This window comes from Panthera tigris, chromosome D1 (genome assembly GCF_018350195.1).
Source record: "Panthera tigris isolate Pti1 chromosome D1, P.tigris_Pti1_mat1.1, whole genome shotgun sequence".
Taxonomy (NCBI): Eukaryota; Metazoa; Chordata; class Mammalia; order Carnivora; family Felidae; genus Panthera; species Panthera tigris.
Genome location: NC_056669.1, coordinates 1,163,231 through 1,183,315, shown reverse-complemented (window position 1 = coordinate 1,183,315; position 20,085 = coordinate 1,163,231). Strand labels below are relative to the sequence as shown.

General features: G+C 46.8%; 1 protein-coding gene across 1 annotated transcript in view; it reads left to right on the top strand.

Annotated features, from left to right (window-relative positions):
- TMEM123 (transmembrane protein 123) overlaps positions 1 to 20,085 on the top strand; it is a 57,826-nt gene that overhangs the window by 3,544 nt on the left and 34,197 nt on the right. The window contains exon 2 of the mRNA XM_042959189.1: positions 1,869 to 1,925. Coding sequence (XP_042815123.1) covers positions 1,869 to 1,925 — 57 coding nt within the window. The remainder of the gene's footprint in view (positions 1 to 1,868; positions 1,926 to 20,085) is intronic.

Sequence of the window (20,085 nt, the reverse complement as noted above, 5' to 3'; positions counted from 1 at the left end):
GTACAGTGAGGCGAACACGCGCCGCTGGGACACTGCCTCGTTTTCACCAGGAGTCACTCGTCCGTGAATGCTAGTGCCCCCCTCAAGGCTGCTCTTAGCAGACACGGGAGAAGGACGGTCTGCAGGCCTTGATCATCCGATTTACCTTCGCACCAAATGGAATAGTTCATTAAGAGAAAGAAATGTGCGCACACAGTGACAATAGATCCTTCAGACTCATTACTGCGTACCTTGTGCTGTGAGGGGTGTTTGGGTCGGGGAGGGCTATCTTCGTGGGTAATATACTTGCTCTCTTCCTATGTGATGTGTATATTTTATACTCCATGATACCAAGAGCTGGGTTGAATAAACCCCTCTGAAAAGTTGCTTAACTGGGGCATAGAATTCTTCTAAACTTTTTCCAAATCTTAGAGTACTAGTTAGAAATTAAAAGAATCGTACTTCTGTGAGAAGGCTTGCAATTAAAAATGAAAATCCTAAGGGGCTAATATCCAAAATAGATGAAGACCTTAAGTTAACTCAACACCAAAACAATACAATTAAAAAATGGGCAGAGGACCTGAATATATATTTCCCCAAAGAAGACATCCAGATGGCTAGCAGACACACGAAAAGATGCTCAACGTCACTCATCAGATGCAAATCAAAACCCCAAGGAAAAACCACATCACACCTGTCAGCATGGCTAGAAACAGGCAAAAAAGACAGGTGCTGGTGAGGATGTGGAGAGAAAGGAACCCTCATGCACTGTGGATGGGAATGCAAACTGGTACAGCCACTGTGGAAAACAGTATGGAGGGTCCTCAAAAAGTTAAAAATAGGGGCGCCTGGGTGGCTCAGTCGGTTGAGCGTCCGACTTCGGCTCAGGTCACGATCTCGCGGTTCGTGAGTTCGAGCCCCGTGTCAGGCTCTGGGCTGATGGCTCAGAGCCTGGAGCCTGCTTCCGATTCTGTGTCTCCCTCTCTCTCTGCCCCTCCCCCATTCATGCTCTGTCTCTCTCTGTCTCAAAAATAAACATTAAAAAAAATTTTTTTTTAAAAAGTTAAAAATAGAACTACCCTATGGCCAGCAATTCCACTGCTGAATGTCTATCAGAAGAGAACGACACTTACTTGAAAAGGTGCATGCAGCCCTATGTTCACTGCAGCATTATTTGCAGTAGCCCGAATACGGAAGCAGCCCAAGTGTCCCTCGGCAGGTGACGGAGAAGATGTGCGCACGCGCGTGATGGAATATTCCTCCGCCGTAAAAAAGAGTGAACTCTTGCCCTTGGCAACCACGCAGATGGGGCTAGAGAGTATGACGTTAAGTGAAGTAAGTCAGAAAAGTATATGATTTCACTCACATGTGGACTTTAAGAAACAAATGAACAAAGCAAAAAATGACAAAGTCTAAAATACAGAGAACAGACTGCTGTTTGCCAGAGGTGAGATGGGGGAAAAAAAGAAAATCCTACCCAGGTCGTCTGCTCTCTGCTGTCCAAAGTCGGGGGCCTTGGTGGTGCAGGACCTCCCGGGCGGTCCACGGCGCTCGGCCGAGCAGAGGGGTCAGTAGCAAAGATTGGTTTCTGTCTCGCTCCTCGCCGTGTCCGCGGGCAGGTGGACAGACTTTTCGGTAGCTGGCGCATAGCAAGTACTGTGTGAGTGTTGGTTACGTAAGCTGCGTGTTTTCTGTCTTGAAGGACTCCAGTCACACGGCCCCGCTTTTACTGACACTTACTTGAAAGGTACGTTTCAGAGCAACAGTGGCAAAAGTGGACCCTGCTGTGGACATCCGCCTTCCCCCTCGCAGCACCACCACCCGATGCCAGGGGCCTCAGATAAATATCAGATGTTTTTTCATCACAGGACATGTTTTTATTTTTACAGGAGCTCCAGATGCACGGAAGTTGGTGTCTCCAGGAAACAACAGTGCTGACTCAACAGGTGAGTTTAGACAGGTTGGAAAGCATTGGTTTTCATCTGTCTCGGGGACGGGGACGGAAAGTGAGATCGGCAGGGGAGCACGAGGAGCTGGGACGGTGACCTGTTTGGGCCACGAGTCCCTGATTCATAGGTCGCCGCACCCTCCTTCCAGGGCTGCGCTTAGTGGGCGGCAATAACGGATAGCCCGCCAGGTCATATTCTTTCTCGGGCCGGCAAGGACCTGAATGAATGCTAACACTTTTGTCTTACTGGAATTTCGTACTGAGCTTCGAAGCCCGTTTTTAGACGTGAAGGTCTGGCACCGTGCTGTGGACGGGAAACCTGAGTACTTGAGTCTGCCCGTGTCGCCGGTGCGACGAGCCGCTCCAGGCCCATCCGCCGTGGGTGATTCCAGGGAGACCCTGCTTACGTTTCCAGCGCCGGTCAGGTCGCAGCCCCCCCGACTTGCTTTTCGTTGACACATGGGTATCTTGGTGGGAACTGAGAGCCCACCGGCGTGGAGGGATCTGGGAACCACGCTGATGTCCTGGGCGTCAGCAGTAAACCGTCACGGCACATTGCTTGCACTGAGGTCGAAACCAGAACAGGTATGAAGGTCCCCTCACCAGACCCGTGGTCTCCACTTTTCATCCACCAAGTATTTACAGAGGGTCTGGAATGTGCGGAGGCGTTCTGGGTGCCCAGGACACAAGGTTGTCCAAGCCCTGACTTCTTGGAGTTCTTGTGGTTTTATTTTATCTCGTTGTGGAAAAATACACATCATGTGAAACCCGGAATGTCAACCATTTCTAAGTGAACGGTTGAGCAGCTTTACGTACCTTCGCATTGTTGCGTGGCTTTGTGGAGTGCCGACTGCCGTCAGCGTCTCCGTGCTCTGCGTATGTCGTGTTCTCAGTTACCTCTGTGCTTCTCATCGTGTCTGCCTCCCCGACTGGCTTCTGGCTGAATAGAGAGCACTCTTCTGTGTTAGCTTTAGTAATTCTGGAGGCAATTCTTCGTCTGGGGAAAAAGACTAGATAGATTACCCCCAGATGTCATAACGATTATTGCCAGACAGTTATATGAGGGTTTTTTAAAAAATAGGTTATTAGGTGACTTTTCCTGTTGGCCTTTACTGAATCTAATTGAGTACCGCTGAGCATCAACTTTGCACAAACCCAGGAGGTAGAGGAGAGGTAGCAGTAACAACCGTGTTAATTGCCAGCATTTACAGAATGCCTGCAATGCCTAAGAAACTTGTCACACGTTTGCTGATCTAAGTGCAGATGGGAGGTGTGGTTCTCTGTCACACAGGAGGAAACTGAGGCCCAGGGTTGTTTAGAAGCTTGCCCGAGGTCCCATGGCACAGCCCAGATTTGAAACTCGCTTCCTGGGATTCGAAACCTGGGCGCCCTCTCGGCATTTCCTGAAACCGTGGTGTGGTCTTACCTTTAAAAACCCTGTTCAGTGAAGAAATACCACTGCTGACACTTGTGGACAAGTTGTTAAAGATCAATGCCTCTAGTCAGTGGGATGATTTCACACGCCCTCTCCTCTGGCACCAGGAAATTTGTGGAGTGAAAAAGAGGCATGGCCTCAAAAGGTTTTTCTTAAGACATCAGATAATACAGCTGCTATAAAAATTTTTTGGTTGTTCAGTGTGTAACCCTTTCCGTGACTGTTAACTTGTTCCTATTACAGCCTCTTTGGATCTTGAAACACATAACGTGTTGCGGTTGTGTGTTTTTATAGGACGCGATGCTTACTATTTTGTCTTTTGTAGTAACGCAAACCCTTCTATATTGGAAACATTGTTTTTAAACATCACCAATTTACTTGATGCTGTTTGTCCAGCATGGTTTATTTGGCATCGATTCCAAAAGGAAAAGAACACTTTTCTTTAGCACACTGCTGTCTTTTGTGAACTGCAGGATGGTGTTCTTGGAAAAAGTGCAAAGTGCCAGCAACACTGCTGGAGACATTGGTGCCTGTCCGTTTTTGACGACTCCACACATTAGATTCAGCAAATCTTTTTTCTCTGTTTGGTTTGTTTTTAGTCTCCATCTAAGTTCCTTGAGAGTGGTGTCTATGACTTTATCATCCCAGCTCTGTGCCCGGTGCATAGGAGGTAACACGTGGGTTGAACTGAATTGTGGAACCAAATATGTGTTTTGTCACTGCTGACTGACCTCATCAAAGAACCACCGTATGTGTTTTGCAGACGTGACTGGTCTGTGCTCCAGTGTTCTCCATTATTATAGCTGCTTTGTTGTTGTTCGTAGAATAATGTCAATGCCTGAGGTCAGAGAATCAGAAGTTGAGGTCCCTTTGGGGTTGTGCCACTCAATTATATGTAAGGGTTGTATTTTCATACGCCCCCATCGTCGTCTGATGAGTATTAGCTATATTTTTGACATTCTTTTCTAGAGGGTCTTACTTCGTTCTAGTGATTCTACAGAAATTTTTAACTGGAGGGGGAAAGATACATTACCTAAAATGTAATAATGATTGTTGGGCAATTATGAGAGCGCTTTTTAAAAAAATGTATTTTCTCAGATCTTGGGACACGTTTTCAGCCTGTAGAGAAAACAGTTCTTCTCATTTTACATACGGTCAGAGGGCTTCTATTTTAGAGTCTGGATGAATTTATTGTTGACGGTGCAAGGATGCCACATGCCCAGGTTACCTGTTAGCAACAGGTTTGGGCAGAGATACAAGGGAGCTGGACATGGTTCAGAAGGGACAGCATTTCTCACCGGTGACCCCTTATCACTGATGCTTCCCCAGGACAGGGGATCACCATCCAGGCTGAAGCTCTTTCCTTGGGCCTCATTTGCTCTGAGTCGTCTCCCTTCACGTGCGGTGCACACAGACTTGCCTGGGGCCTGGTGACACATCCCGGGCCCGGCCCTTCCCACGTCTGTAGTTGGCGTGGTTTTGTCCACAGATGTGGCAGGACCAGAGCGATTCCGAGCACACGGACCTGGCTCGAGCTCCGATTTCTGGACACGAGGGCGGCAGAGTTTCCCAGACTGCCCCGAGGAGCTCGCTTGCTCTTACAGAACCGCGTCCGTTTCTGAGACTTTTTGTCGTGTTCAACTCCTGTTTTCAAGATTGCATTTCAAAACTGATGGTGATTTTTTTTTATTTTTTTTTTTTAACGTTTATTTATTTTTGAGACAGAGAAAGACACAGCATGAACGGGGAGGGACAGAGAGAGAGGGAGACACAGAATCGGAAGCAGGCTCCAGGCTCCGAGCCATCAGCCCAGAGCCCGACTCGGGGCTCGAACTCACGGACCGCGAGATCGTGACCTGAGCTGAAGTCGGACGCCCAACCGACTGAGCCACCCAGGCGCCCCACTGATAGTCATTCTTAATATTATGGTGGACCTTTGTATTTTATTTTTATTTCTTTTTCTTTTAATTTCTTAAATGTTTATTCTTGAGAGAGTGAGAGCATGAGCAGGGGAGGGGCAGAGAGAGAGGGAGAGACAGAATCTGAAGCAGGCTCCAGGCTCCAAGCTGTCAGCACAGAGCCTGAGGTTGGGCTCTAACTCATGAACCATGAGTTTATGACCTGAGCCGAAGTCAGACACTTAACTGACTGAACTACCTAGGTATCCTTTAATCTCCTGAAGTATTTTGTGGTTTTGAAACAGAAGTATTGTTTTTTTTTTTAAAAAAAAATGTTTTTTAACGTTTATTTATTTTTGAGACAGAGAGAGACAGAACATGAACGGGGGAGGGGCAGAGAGAAAGGGAGACACAGAATTGGAAGCAGGTTCCAGGCTCTGAGCCATCAGCCCAGAGCCCGATGCAGAGCTCGAACTCACGGACTGCGAGATCGTGACCTGAGCTGAAGTCGGACGCCCAACTGACTGAGCCACCCAGGCGCCCCTTGATGGTGATTTTTAACCTCATCAGATGCTGTCTTCAGGAATGTAGGGCGGGAACGTCACGCGTACTGTGTCCACTCGTGTTCAGTGAACAGGTGTTCGTCTCGTGTGCCACCCGCCCGTGGCCGGCTCCGGCATGGGCTTGTCAACAGGACAGCCCTGCCCGCACGAAGGATCTCACAGCGGGTGTAGACGCCATGGAGATAAAAGGCTGAGGAAGGTGTTTTCGGGTGGTGATTTAAAGAGTAAACAGGATGGAATGAACATACACAGAAGTGAAGCAGGAAATGAGGTGGGGGAGCCCCGGAAGGGCTGCTTCAGATTAGGCGGCCAGGGAGGACTTCCCAGAGGTGGTGTGGTCTGGGAGACCTGCCTGTCGGAGGGGGACAGCCCCGTAAGTCCGGGGGAAGGGCGCTCTGGCCAGAGGGACTTGTTGGCACAGGGGCCTGGAACGGGACTGAGCCTCTTATGTGGCAGGGGCACAGGCAGGTCTTGGCTGGCACGGTGAGGCGATGACACTGCGGTCATATCGCCACATGTAGGAGATCAGGGCATGGAAATAGTATTTAAGAAGTGAGGTTTTAGGGGCGCCTGGGCGGCTCGGTTGGTTAAGCGTCCGACTTCGGCTCAGGTCATGATCTCACGGTCCGTGAGTTTGAGCCCTGCGTTGGGCTCTGTGCTGACAGCTCAGAGCCCGGAGCCTGTTTCAGATTCTGTGTCTCCCTCTCTCTCTGCCCCTCCCCTGTTCATGCTCTGTCTCTCTCTGTCTCAAAAATAAATAAACGTTAAAAAAAATTTAACAAAAAAAAGAAGGGAGATTTTATTTGGAGACCTCAAAAATACAGTAGAGCAGGCTTGTAAGAAGAAGAGACCAGAAGTGTGGATTGATGCAACTGTGCTAAGTTCTCTGGGCCTTTCCTGGGCGGGGGAAGTCAGCCGTTCAGGGGTTTCGAGCTGCGGCGTTTCTGAGCTGCCGTGGGCCCCGCGATGGCAGGCATCACGGTGGAACTGGTTGGTGTTCTGTTTCCCGAAGCGCCTGCCAGAGGCGTGCTTCGGGCTGGAGTCAGGGCCCCGGTTCACGGAGCAGGCTGCTGCCACAGACGTTGTCCTGTGAGCCCCGGGGAGGTGGCCGCAGCCTCAGGCCTCTGCCACCGATTCCAGGCTCGCGGCCGCAGGGCTCGGGGACCCACCAGTCCGCAAGGTGGGGGAGAACCCGGGAGCAGTGCCTGTCGGCTGCGGTTCCGGGGGCCGGGCGGGGGGCTGGGCGGGAGAAACCGCGTGAAGGACACGGACGAAGAAGGCGTGCAGGGATCCAGCAGTGCTGACAAGAACTCCACAGAAAAGGAAATGAGAAAAGTCCAAGCGGGGGAGTTGTTACACACTCTTGCCTTTCAGAGGCAGGCAGAGGCAAACACGGTGGAGGTGAAACTCGGCACCAAGGGAAGACCCGGGGCAGAAGAGCCGGCACCCAGACCTCTGGGTGGCGTTGGGCGGTGCATGCCAAGGGCTGGGGTCCGGCACACACGGGGTGCAGGAGCGCCCCCCCCGCCCCCGAGTCTGAAGGCCAATGTGAGGAGTCGGAGCTGGGACTCAGCTGGGACCAGATCCACAGCACGTCTTGCTTTATGTCTGTTTTTTGGTAAATACTCCTTTTCCGTAGGAAGCTGGCGGGCTCGCTCTGGACTCATGACCCACCCCAGCGTGCAGCAGTGCATGGTACAGTGGCCAGAGTCGCGCACTGATGGGCTTCGGGTGCTCAGGGTTGGGGTCCTCTGTATCTCTTTTTTCTTACTGTGTAACTTATTTACAACTAATTTTAACACACGAGGCACGTGCACGATAAGAAATTTCAGCAGTGCTTGGAAATATGCCGAACGTGGCTCCAGTCTTCCTTCCTGCACCGAGCCCCGCCACGTCCTTTCCCAAATGGACTGTACCAGCTCAAAGCTAGACTCCTTGCCCACCCAGACATCTTCTCCTGGTGTATCCCAGTTAGGGGAATAGCCATTCATGTAGGGTCTGGAGCCGGAAAGGTCTACATTTCCGCAGGTATCCTTGCAAAAAATCGCGTACGCGTGATCTGTCTATGGTGTACACGTTGGCCATTAACATGAGTGGGTGACGCCAGGCACACTGTTGGCTGCCCAGCTGGTCTCACTTAAACCTCGTCCTTCCTCACGGCCACGTGGTAGTGCACACAACAATCACAGCACAGAGCTCGTCCTTCCTTACGGCCACGTGCTGGCCCACAGGACAGACGCAGCCTAACTCACTCATGCACCCTCTGGTGATGCACACGTAGGTCATCTGCACTTCGGTTTTAAGCAGGGCTGTGGCGAGCACCTCTCCTGGCCTATCTTGGTGCACACCCGTGCGAGGGCGCCCGTGGGCTCTTTCCTGCCAGCGGAGCCGCTGAGGCAAATGGTGTATTACTTTAATTGGTGACTTTTGCTAAATTTTCTTCCAAGAAGGTCACATTTGTTTCCTCCCACTGGCAGTAAAAGGGGCCTGTTTCCTACAGACTCCAGGTAATAGACCTTCTGTTTACTAATCTGAGATGTGATTCATAAAGTCTGTTAGGAGCTAAATTCCTTCAACTGAGTGGGGAGTATTTTCATACTGGTTTTGGGGGCTTTTTATGGTTCTTTTTTATCTTTATTTTTTTTAATTTATTTTTTTTTTAACGTTTATTTATTTTTGAGACAGAGAGAGACAGAGCATGAACAGGGGAGGGGCAGAGAGAGGGAGACACAGAATCTGAAACAGGCTCCAGGCTCTGAGCCGTCAGCCCAGAGCCCGACGTGGGGCTTGAACTCACGGACCGCGAGATCATGACCGGAGCTGAAGTTGGACGCTTAACCGACTGAGCCGCCCAGGCGCCCCGAGAGCGGTTTTTAAAAAAGAACCATAAATCGGGGAGTGCTAAAGGTGTCTTTTGTTACCGTAATGAGGTGACTCTGAGACCCCACCCAGAGATGGGGCCGGCCCTACCCTGTGGTTGGTTGGTTGGTTGGTTAGAGCTTTCAGTCTCCAACTCTGGGAGGGGAGGTTGGGGGGCAGGAGGCTCAGTTGGCCTAGGCTAATGACTTAGTCAGGCGTGACCAAGTATGAAGCCTCTTGGGAAACCCAGAAGAGTGTGTTTGTAGAGCTTCCTGGTGGTGAACAGGGAGAGATACCGGGAGAGTGTCACCTGGCAAGGGCATCAGAGCTCCATGCCTCTTGCCAGACCTCATCCCCTGTCTCTGTGCGACTGGATGCTGCCTTGTGTCCTTTATTCCCCGGGTTCTGTGAGCCGCTCTGGCAAATTAAAAGAGCCTAAGGGGTCATTGGAACCTCTAGACCGTAGCGGGTGGTTAGAAGCACAGCCAGCGGCCTGGGGGTGGTCTTGTGGGACCCAGCCCTCGCCTGCAGGATCCCATGCTGTGTCTGGGTGGGTAAGTCAGAACTCAGTTTCCGGATACCCTGCTAGGGTCCCAAGAACTGCGTGGTGTTCCAGGGGGGTGGGGGGAATCCCTCTCACATTGAAATGGGGTTGGGGAGCCCCAGTCTAGCATGAGACAGTGTCTCATTTCTTTGTTGACTCACGAAGGCATGAATCTGTTCTGTTTATTGGCCATTGGTTCATCTTGGAGAAATGTCTCAAGTCCTTTGCCCATTTGTTGATTAGGTTGTCATTGTATTAGCTTGTCTCTGCCTTATTTTTTTCTACCTATAAAAATAGTGTATGATTCCTGTGGGAATTTGGGAAAAGTTTTTTTTTTAACCATTATTCAAATGACTTCCACTAAGTGTTTTTAGTTCTTTTCAACTTGAACTTAACTACATGGGCACCGATTCTTAAAAAGGGAATTAATCGTCTCCTGCAAAACATTTCACTGTGGTTACGTCTTACAACATGAAAACACCTAGTTGGAAAGTGATGGTTTTAGTCTCTCAACTGACTGTAGTGAGAACTGGCTTGACTACTTTCACTCCACAGTGAATTTGATTCACGAGTTTTTCATGTCTCCCCCCTCCCCCAGCCAGTATGCATGCCCTTATTTCAGGGGAGATAAAAAAGAAGAAATAATTTCTTTGCTTTGAAGTGAGCTTGGGTTAGTTAGGTACTGTCCTGGTGCCTCAGTGCTTTCTGTCAAGTTCAGGTGCAATCATGGGTTAGGTGAGGTAACATGTGAATCAGCTGCCTTTAAAATGGCACCTGGCACAAATGAAAAAGTAAATGTGTTCCTGCTTGCTATTTGGCCACAGTGACCCTTTTTTGGTCCCTCCTGTGTTCACCTTCTCTGCCACAGTGCCTTTGCATGTACTGTTCTCACTCCCTGAAGAACTCTTCCCTCCTGCCTTTGCCTGGTGAACATCCATTCAGCTTTCCAATCTCAGCTGAAACTTCCCTTCCTCAGGGAACAGTCTCTGACCAACTGCGTCTGGTTGAGGGTTTAAGTCGGCCTCCCCAGCCCACAAGTCCGATCTGTCACTCACCACCTCCTCCTCAGTGCTCAGCACAACACCTCGTGTACCTTTCCGTTGAAACAGGAGAAGCCGGTTTTAACGCTTGCTACCCCAGTCTTACTTGTGAGATGAGCTGGGAGCTCCTTTGTCAACGCGAACCCTTCCCTCCTTCCCTGCCCAGCATTCCTTGAACTGGATACAGGGCCTTTCACTTTACGGTTGTGAAGAGCGGCCTTAAATGTTAGCGGGAGGGTTGGTGGTCGTGTTACCCGGTCCCGGGGCAGCGGGCAGTGTGTTCTTAGTTCAGGTGAAGTCTCCAAGGAGGGCAGGGATGCGAGGACCCGGGAGGTCAGTGGGGATGTGGCCCGGCTCACCAGGGTTGTGCCCCAGGCCGTCTTCCTGCTGAGTCAGGTGCCCCCCCCCCCCCCCCCCACCAGCGGTCAGGCCAGTGACCTTGTGGCCAGGCAGGAACATCTGAGCTCTGCCCTGATCTGAAGGAGCTTCCTGCGGGTGAATGTGGGGCTGGGAGGAGAGGGGCGGGGTCGCCGAAGCCCCTCAGGGAGTTCGGATTTGCCGGCCATGAGGTGGGAGGCACTGCAGGATTTTAAACAAATCAGCCCAAACGGATACCCTGCCTGGATGGCCGTGGTGGAGCTGGAGACAGGAGGTGCTGGATCGTGGCGAGGGGACGGCCAGCCGCGGGCTCAGGGTGTGAGCTCAGGGGGCTTATTGGCCCGGTCCGGTCCCCACAGCCGGGCCCGCGGATCTCGGGGGTTGTCACGGGTCACGGTGAAGAAGGTACGGCTGAGAACAGCTGCGGGCTGGCGGGTGGAGGGGCGGGTCCCAGGAGGGGCGGCCTCGGCCCCTGCCGGCCGGGAAGGGGTCAGGACCAGGCGCTGCCGGGAGATGCTGTGGGGGGTGAAGCGGCCCCTGGTCTTGGAGAAAGATGGGGGGACGGCGTGGGAAGTACACAGTGTGAACTGGGTGGGTGACCTCAGATTGAAGCGGTTTCTTGCAGGGTAAACCTCAGAGACGTCCCCTGTGGTTATGTTATCCCATCGGCATGTCGAAAACCTGCAAGCCTTAGAGCAAGGCTCCTCGGGTGTGTCAGCACATTAGAATTGCCTGGAACGTTACAAATACTGGTCTGGGGGCACCCGCGAGCCGTGAGACCTGAGTGGGGAGCGGAGCACGCGGCCAGGGCTGCGGCGCGGAGTCAGGGTGACGGTCACGACGGGACGTGGGCAGGTGGGCGCCAGCCTTTCCAGGGAGCCCCTGCTGAGTCGGCGTTGTTTGCCACGGGGGTGCCCTTTTAAAACTGACTGCCTTGGGAAAGAACGATAAGATCTTACGTGGGGAGAAAGGCAGGCAATCCAGGGGTCCTCCTCTTGGGCTCACCGCCATGAGGTCGGGGAGGGGGACACGGGGTGCTCTTAGTCCTACCGTGATTTTGTTATTTTTTTTTTCCAGTTTACTTACTTTGAGAGAGCAAGAGAGCGCGGGGGAGGTGCAGAGAGAATCCCAAGCAGGCTCCTCACCGTCTGCGCAGAGCCCGATGCAGGGCTTGAACTCACGACTGTGAGGTCGTGACCTGAGCTGAAACCAAGAGTCCAACGTTCAACTGACTGAGCCACCCAGGCGCCCCTCATTTTGTTATTTTTATTCCCATTGTTTTGATTGGATAGGAGCCCAGTAGTTATCAAGGAAGGGTAGGGACAAATGCCTTGAGAGAAGTCTCATAACCGAAAGACTTATTTACCTGAAAAGCTGCACAGGATAGTTGCAGCCCGTTCATAAGAGTTTTTTGTTTGTCACCCTTAACACACCTGTTCTTCACAATCGTGCCTGGTGAAAATTCCCGAAGGTGTTAAAGCAAACTGCCTGAGTTACTTAATCCCGTTAAGTCTGTTTAGTGTGATGAGAAAATGGAAGGAGCAAACAGCAGTTAACTTTACAGATAATGAAAACATGAATCATTTGTGATTTTCTCCACAGGAAACTGGCTGAAAACCCCCTAAGGAGTAGTTTGGCTTTTATCATGAAGGTGTGTGTATTGAGATTGCTTGTTTCGCCTATAAACGAGAGGGCACTCTTTTTTTAAACCATCGTAATGCCACCGTTAGACTTAACATTTTTTACGGTTTTGACGAGAATAGTTGACATACAGCATTGTATAAGTTTAAGGTATAACTGTAATGATTTGATTTAGATTGTGAAGACCATAGTAAGTTAACATCCATCATGTCATAGGTAGAAAAACCCAGAAAACAAAACAAACAAAAAAAACGGTTTTTTGGTTCTTGTGACGTATGTGGCCTTTGAGGATTTACTCCTAGTTTTGCTGTATATCCTACTGCAGTGTTAATCATGGTACTGTTACACATCACAGCCCTAGTACTTATCCTACAGCTGGAAGCTTGTTCCTTTTGACCACCTTCATTTGCTTCCCCTCCCCAACCCCTGCCTCCGGTGACCACACCTCTGATTTCTTTTCCTGTGAGCTTGGTTTGTTTCTTTATTTTAAATCCCGTAGGTAAGTGAGATCATGGAGTATTTGCCTGTGTCTGATTTACTTTGCTTAACGCGATGCCCTCGGGGGTCACTCATGGTGTTGAAAGCGGTGGGATTTTGTCCTTTTTTGTAGTTGAATAATATCCGTTGTGTATGTATCACGTATCAGAACTTCCTAACCCACCCGTCCCCTCATGGACCCATAGGTTTCCATGCTTGTCTGGCTGTTGTAGATAAGCTGCTGTTAACCTGGGGGCGCAGGGATCTCTTCGACACAGTGTTCTTGTTTCCTTTGGGCAAATGCCCAGAAGTAGAATTGTTGGACCATAGGGTATTGCTGTTGATTTTTGGAGGGACCTCCATGCTGGTGTCTCCAGTGGCTGTGCCACTTGACAGTTCTACCAACGGCCCTCGACCCTCGAGGTTTCCCTTTCATCCACATCCTCGCCAGCATTTATCAGTGGTCTTGATCTTATCCGTGCTAACAAGCATGAGATGATGCGTCAGCACAGCTTTGGTTTGCATTTTACTGGTACCGAGCGATAGTGAGCATCTTTTAATGTACTCGTTGACCACTTGTGTATCTTCTCTGGAAAAATGTCTGTTGAGGTCCTTCGCCCATATTAATTGGATTAGTGATGTGTTGCCGTGGAGTTGGAGGAGTCCTTTTCGTTGTCTTTTTGGAACTGTAGTGGACATACGGGTTTAGTTTCGGCTGTACGACGTTGTGATTCAACGTGTGTGTACATTACAAATTGCTCAGCACAGTAAGTCCAGTTACCATCTGTCATCAGAAGTGTTACAGAACGGACTGTACTCCCCATGTTGTACTTTAAATCCCTGTGTCTCGTTTCTAACTGGAAATTGGTGTCTTTAATCCCCTTTTCCTGTTTTACCCATCTTCCCATCCTCCGCCCTGCTCACAGCCACGAGTTTGTTCTTGTATTTGAGTCTCTTTGTGTTTGTTCATTTGTTTTCTTTAGATTTCACGTGTGAGTGAGATCATGTGGTACTTCATTTCTCTTTCCTTGCATTTCATTTAGCATAATACCACTAAGTCCATCTGTGATGTTGCAAATGGCAAGATCTCATTCTTCACGGCGAAGTCCTATTCCGTTGTACGACGCACACACATTATGTGTTCTTTATCCATTGATCTCTTCATGGGCACTAGGGTTCCTTCCATATCTTGGCTGTTGTAAAACTGTGGTAAACATAGAGATGTGTGTGTGTGTCTGTTTTTTAATTAGCGTTTGCATTTTCTTCAGTTAAGTACCTGTGAGTGGAATTGCCGGATCGTATGGTAGTTTAATTTTAATTTAATTTTATTTTTTTTTATTTTTTAAATGTTTATTTTTGAGAAAGAGAGAGAGTGCAAGCAGGGGAAGGACAGAGAGAGAGAGGGAGACACAGAATCTGAAACAGGCTCCAGGCTCTGAGCTGTCAGCACAGAGCCTGACGTGGGGCTGGAACTCCGGAATGGTAAGATTGTGACTGGAGCGAAGTTGGGCACTTCACTGAGTGAGCCACCCAGGTGCCCCATATGGTAGTTTTATTTTTAGTGTTTTGAGAAACCTCTGTACTGTTTTCCATAGTGGCCGCATCCATTTACATTCCCACACACTTTTTATTTCTTTTTGATGATAGCCATCCTGACAAGTGTGAGGCGATAGCTCATCGTGGTTTGATTTGCATTTCCGTGGTGATTAGTGATGTTGAGCATCTTTTCATGTGTGTGTTGGCCATTTGTATGTCCTCCTTGGGGAAAAAAGTGTATTCAGGTCTTCTGCCCATTTTTTAATCAGATTGTTTTTTGTGTTGAGTTGTATATGTTCTTTGTATATGTTGGACATTAACCCCTTATGAGATATATCATTTGCAAATGTCTTCTCCCATTCTGTAGGTTTCTTTTTGTTTTGTTGATGATTTTCTTTGCTGTGCAAAAGCTTTTTAGTTTGAGGTAGTCGCATTTGTTTATTTTTGCTTGTTTTGTCTTTGAGGATAAAACCATGACTGCTATCCACAAGTTTATGCCTCTGTTTTCTCTTGGGAGTTTTATGATCTCAGGTCTTATGTCTAGGTCTTTAATCCAGTTTGAGTTTATTTTTGTGTGTTTAAGAACGTGGTCCAGTTTGATTTTTCTGCATGGAGCTGTCCAGTTTCCCCAGGACCGTTTACTGAAGAGATGTCTTTTCTCCACTGAAGAGATGTCTTTTCTCCACTGAAGAGATGTCTTTTCTCCACTGAAGAGATGTCTTTTCTCCATTGTATACTTTTACCTGCTTTATCTTAGATTAATTGACCATTTGAACATGGGTTTTTTTTCTGGGCTCTCTGTTGGGTTCCACTGATCTATATGTCTAGTGCCATACTATTTTGATTACTATAGCTTTGTAGTATAGATTGACACCTGAATGTGATACCTCTAGATTTGCTCTTCTTAGGATTGCTTTCACTTTTCTGTGTCTTTTGTGGTTCCCTATGAGTTGTAGGATTGTTCCAGTTCTGTGGAAAATGTTACTGGTGTTTGATAGGGATTGCATTGAATCTGCTCCAGGTAGTACGGATGCCCTAACAATGCAGGCACACATCAAAAAAATAACAGGCTTGGTTCCAGACCACTGCAATAAAGTGAGTCAAATGACTCTCATGGGTTCCCAGTGCATGTGAAGTTATGTTTACACTATAGTCTGCTAAGTGTGCAATAGGATTATGTCACTAAAAATGTATATACCTGAACTTAAAAATACTTTATTACAAAAAAGTGCTAACCATTATCTGAGCTTTCAGGAGTATTAATCACTGATCACAGCTCACCGTAACAAATAAAATGAGAGTATTTTAACTACCTTGAGAATAACCAAAATGTGACAGACACGAGGTGAGCAAATGCTGTTGGAAAAATGGCACCAGTGAAATTGCTTGATGTAGTACTGCTACAACCTTGACTCTGTAAAAAAACAAAAAAAAAAAAACAAAAAACAAAAAAAGACCTCATTATCTGTGAAGCACAGTAAAGCAAAGTGCAACAAAACGAGGTCAGCCTGTATAAATTCCATGAACATGGCGTCTCTTTCCATTTATTTGTGTCATCTTCAGTTTCTTTCATCATTGCCTTACTGTTTTCAGAGTATAGTGACTTGGTTAAAGTGATGTTTTGTCCTTTTTTATAAATAGGATTGTTTTATTTGCTTTTGTGTTTGTTACTCGTGGATGGAAATGCAACCAGTTGATGAATATAAATTTTGTGTCCTGAAACTTTGTTGAATTCATTTATTCTACTAGTTCTTGGGTAGATTGTCGAGGATTTTGTATATACAGTTGGCTATAGGACCAACTTGTGTTGACTGTACTATGTTGAATAAATGTGGTGAGAGTGGATGTCTTTATCTTTTTTCCAGATCTTCAGCTTTTTACCATTGAGTATGATGTTAACTGTGGATTTGTCACATATAGCCAATATTATGTTGAGGTATGTTCCCACATGGCACTTCGTTGAGAGTTTTTATCGTGAATGGATGTTGATTTTTGTCCATTGCTTTTCCTGCGTCTATTGAGATGATATTTTTATTCATCATTTTGTTAACATTGTGTAGCACGTTGATTTGTAGATAGGAAAACATTCTTGTATGCCTGGAATATGTCCCATTTTGTTGTGGTGAATGATCCTTTTAATGTAGTGTTGAATGCAGTTTGCTAATATTTTGTTGAGGATTGTTGCATCCTTGTTCATCAGAGATATCGGTCTATAATTTTCTTTTTAGTGTATCTGTCTGGTTTTGGTTTCAGGGTAATGCTGGCCTCATAGAGTGAATTTACAAACATTCCTTCCTCTTCAGTTTTTGGAATAGTTTGACTAGGATAGGTATTAACTCTTTTTCAAATGTTTGGGGGAATTTGTGAATCCATCTGGTCCTGGAGTTTTGTTAGGAGTTTTTCATTACCAGTTCAACTTCTTTTCTAGTAATTGGTCTGTTCAGATTTTTCATTTTTTCCTGATTCACTTTTGGAAGGTCGTATGTTTCTAGGAATTCATTTCTTCCAGGTTGTCCAGATTGTTGGTGTAATTATGCATAGCAGTTACTCTTACCCCTTGTGTTTTTGTGCTGTTGGTTGTAATTTGTCCTGAGTTTCTGATTCCGACTTCTCCCTTTTCCTTGATGAATCTGGCTAAGGGTTTATCAATTTTATGTCTTTAAAGAATCAGCTCTTGGTTTTATTGATTTTTTTTTTTATTAGTCTGTTTCATTTTTCAGTTTCTTTAGGTATCAGTGTTGATGGGCAATTTTCTTGTTTCTTGAGGTAGGCCTGTATCACTATAAGCTTCCCTCTTAGAATGGTTTTTGCTGTGCCACAGATGGGGGGAACTCAGGAACCGTGAGATCATGACCTCAGCCGAAGTGGGACGTTTAACGGACTGATCCACCCAGGCGCCCCAAGGCATTCTTTCATTGCCTCTTGGTTGTCTTCCTTGAGCCACTGGTTGTAGTAACATACTGCTGAACATCCACCTGTGTCTGTTCCAGTTTGTTTCTTGTAATTGACTTTTGGTTTAATACTTGTGGTTGGAAAAGATGCTTGATATGATTCGAGTCTTAAATTTTTTAGACTCGTTTTATGGCCCATCATGTCCTCTTTTCTGCACAGTGTTCTGTGTAACACCCAAAAGAGAATGTGTATTCTGGTTTTGGATGGAATGTTGTATATCTCTCTCTTAGGTCCATCTGGTCTAATGTGTCATTTAAAGCCACTATTTCCTTACGGTGATCTGTCTGGATGATTAATATAAATGAGGTTTGAACATCCCCTGTTGAAGCATAGATGCTTTCAACTTTCTTACACCATACACAAAAATAAATTCAAAATGGATGAAAGCCCTAAGTGGGAGACACGAAACCATCAAAATCCTAGAGGAGAACACAGGCAGTAACCTCTTGGATCTTGGCCAGAGCAACTTCTTACCAGAGAGATTGCTGGAGGCAAGGGAAACAAAAGCAAAAATGAACTATTGGGACCTCATCAAGATAAGAAGCTTCTGCACAGAGAAGGAAACAGTCAACAAACCTAAAAGGCAGCCTAGGATGGGAGAAGATATTTGCAAATGACATAACTGATAAAGAGTTGGTATCCACAGTCTATAAACAACGTATCAAACTCAACACCCAAAAAACGAACAACCCAGTTAAGAAATTGGCAGAAGACATGAATAGACACTTTTTCAAAGAGGACATCCAGGTAGCCAACAGACACGTGAAAAGATGTTCAACATCACCCATCATCAGGGAAATATCAGTCCAAACCACAATGGGCTATAACATCACAGCTGTCAGAATGGCTAAAAGTAACAACACAAGAAACACCAGGTGTCAGCGACGATGTAGAGAGTGGGGAACCCTCTTGCACTGTTGGTAGGAATACAAATGACGCAGCCCCTCTGGATAACAGCATGGAGGTTCCTCAAGAAACTAAAAATAGAACTACCCTACAGTCCAGCAATTGCACTATTAGGTATTTACCCAAAGGATACAAAAATATAGATTCAAAGGGGTACGTGCACCCTGATGTTTATAGCAGCATTATCAACAATAGCCAAACTATGGAGAGAACCCTAGTGTCTATTGACTGATAACATGGATAAAGAAGATACGGTGTATATATACAATGGGATGTTACTGAGCCGTCAAAAAGAATGAAATCTTGCCATTTGCAGCAACATGGATAGAACTTGAATGTGTTATGCTAACTGATAGAAGTCAGAGAAAGACAAATACCAGATGATCTCTCTCATATGTAGAATTTAAGAAACACAACACATGAACATATGGGAAGGTGGGGGCAAGGGGAGAAGAGAGGGAAACAAACCACCGGAGACTGTTAAATACGGAGAACAAACTGAGGGTTGATGGAGGGAGGAGGGTGGGGGGATGAGCTAGATGGGGGATGGGCATTAAGGAAGGCCCTTTGTTGGGATGAGCGCTGGGTGTTGTATGTATGTGATGAATCACTGGGTTCTACTCCTGAAACCAAGAGTGTACTGTGTGTTAACTAGAATTTAAATTAAAAAAAAAAAAAAAAAAGTCCCTGACTGTTACTGCCATTTCCTCCTATATTTGGGTGCTCCTGTCTCAAGTACATAGCCATTAGAATTGTGGTGTCCTCTTGTTGAATAGCTGCCTTTATCATCATATAACACCTTTCTCTTGTTACATTTATCTTGCACAGTCCATTTTGCCTGGTGTGAGTATTGCTTCCCCAGGTTTCTTTTGACTTGATTTCCAGTGCAGGGAATGTCTGTTTCCATCTCCTTGCTTTCACTCTATGTGTGTCTTTAAACCTGAATGAGGCTCTTAAATGCAGCCTGTGGATGGGTCTCTTTTAAATTTTTTTTTTAATGTTTATTCATTTTTGAGAGACAGAGGCAGAGCATGAGCGAGGAAGGGGCAGAGAGAGAGGGAGACGCAGAATCCGAAGCAGGTTCCAAGCTGTCAGCACAGAGCCCGATGCGGGGCTCGAACTCACGAACTGTGAGATCATGACCTGCGCCGAAGTCGGGCGCTCAACCGACTGAGCCACCCAGGTGCCTCTGGGTCTCTTTTAATCCCTTTAATCCCTGTCTTGGAATTAGAGCATTTACATTTAACGTAATTATTAATACATTTGCACTTATTGCCATTGTGTTGATTCCTGGTTTTGTAGTTCTTTGTTTCTTCTCTTGTTCTTCACTTGTGATGTGATAAAAATTTCTTCAGTGTTTGGATTTCTTTTTCTTTAGTTTTTGTGCACAGGCACACCTTGAAGATACAGTGGTTTCAGTTCCAGACCACCACAGTAAAGAGAGTTAAATGAATTTTTTGGTTTCCCAGTGCATTTAAAACTTAGGTTCACACTATACCCTATTAAATGTGCAATAGCATTCTATCTAAAAAAGTACATATCTTAATTTTAAAAAGTTTATTGCTTACAAAATGCTCATCGTCACCTCAGCTTGAAGTGAATCCTAATATTTCTCCTGGTGGAAGGTCTTGCCTTTGTTGTTGGCTGCTGACTGATCAGGGTGTGGTTGCTGAAGGCTGTGGATTTATTAAAATAAGAAGACAAATCTTGCCACATTGTGTGACCTTTTTTTCCCATGAACGATTCCTTCTGTGTCACGCGATGCCATTAGATAATATTTTACCCAGAGTAGAACTTCTTTCAAAACTGGAGTCCATCGTCTGAAACCATAACTGAAAGTCCATCTGCTTTATGAGCTAAGTTCGTGTCCTATTCTGAATCCTGTGTTGTCATCCCAACAGTCTTCACAGCATCTCCACCAGGAGTAGA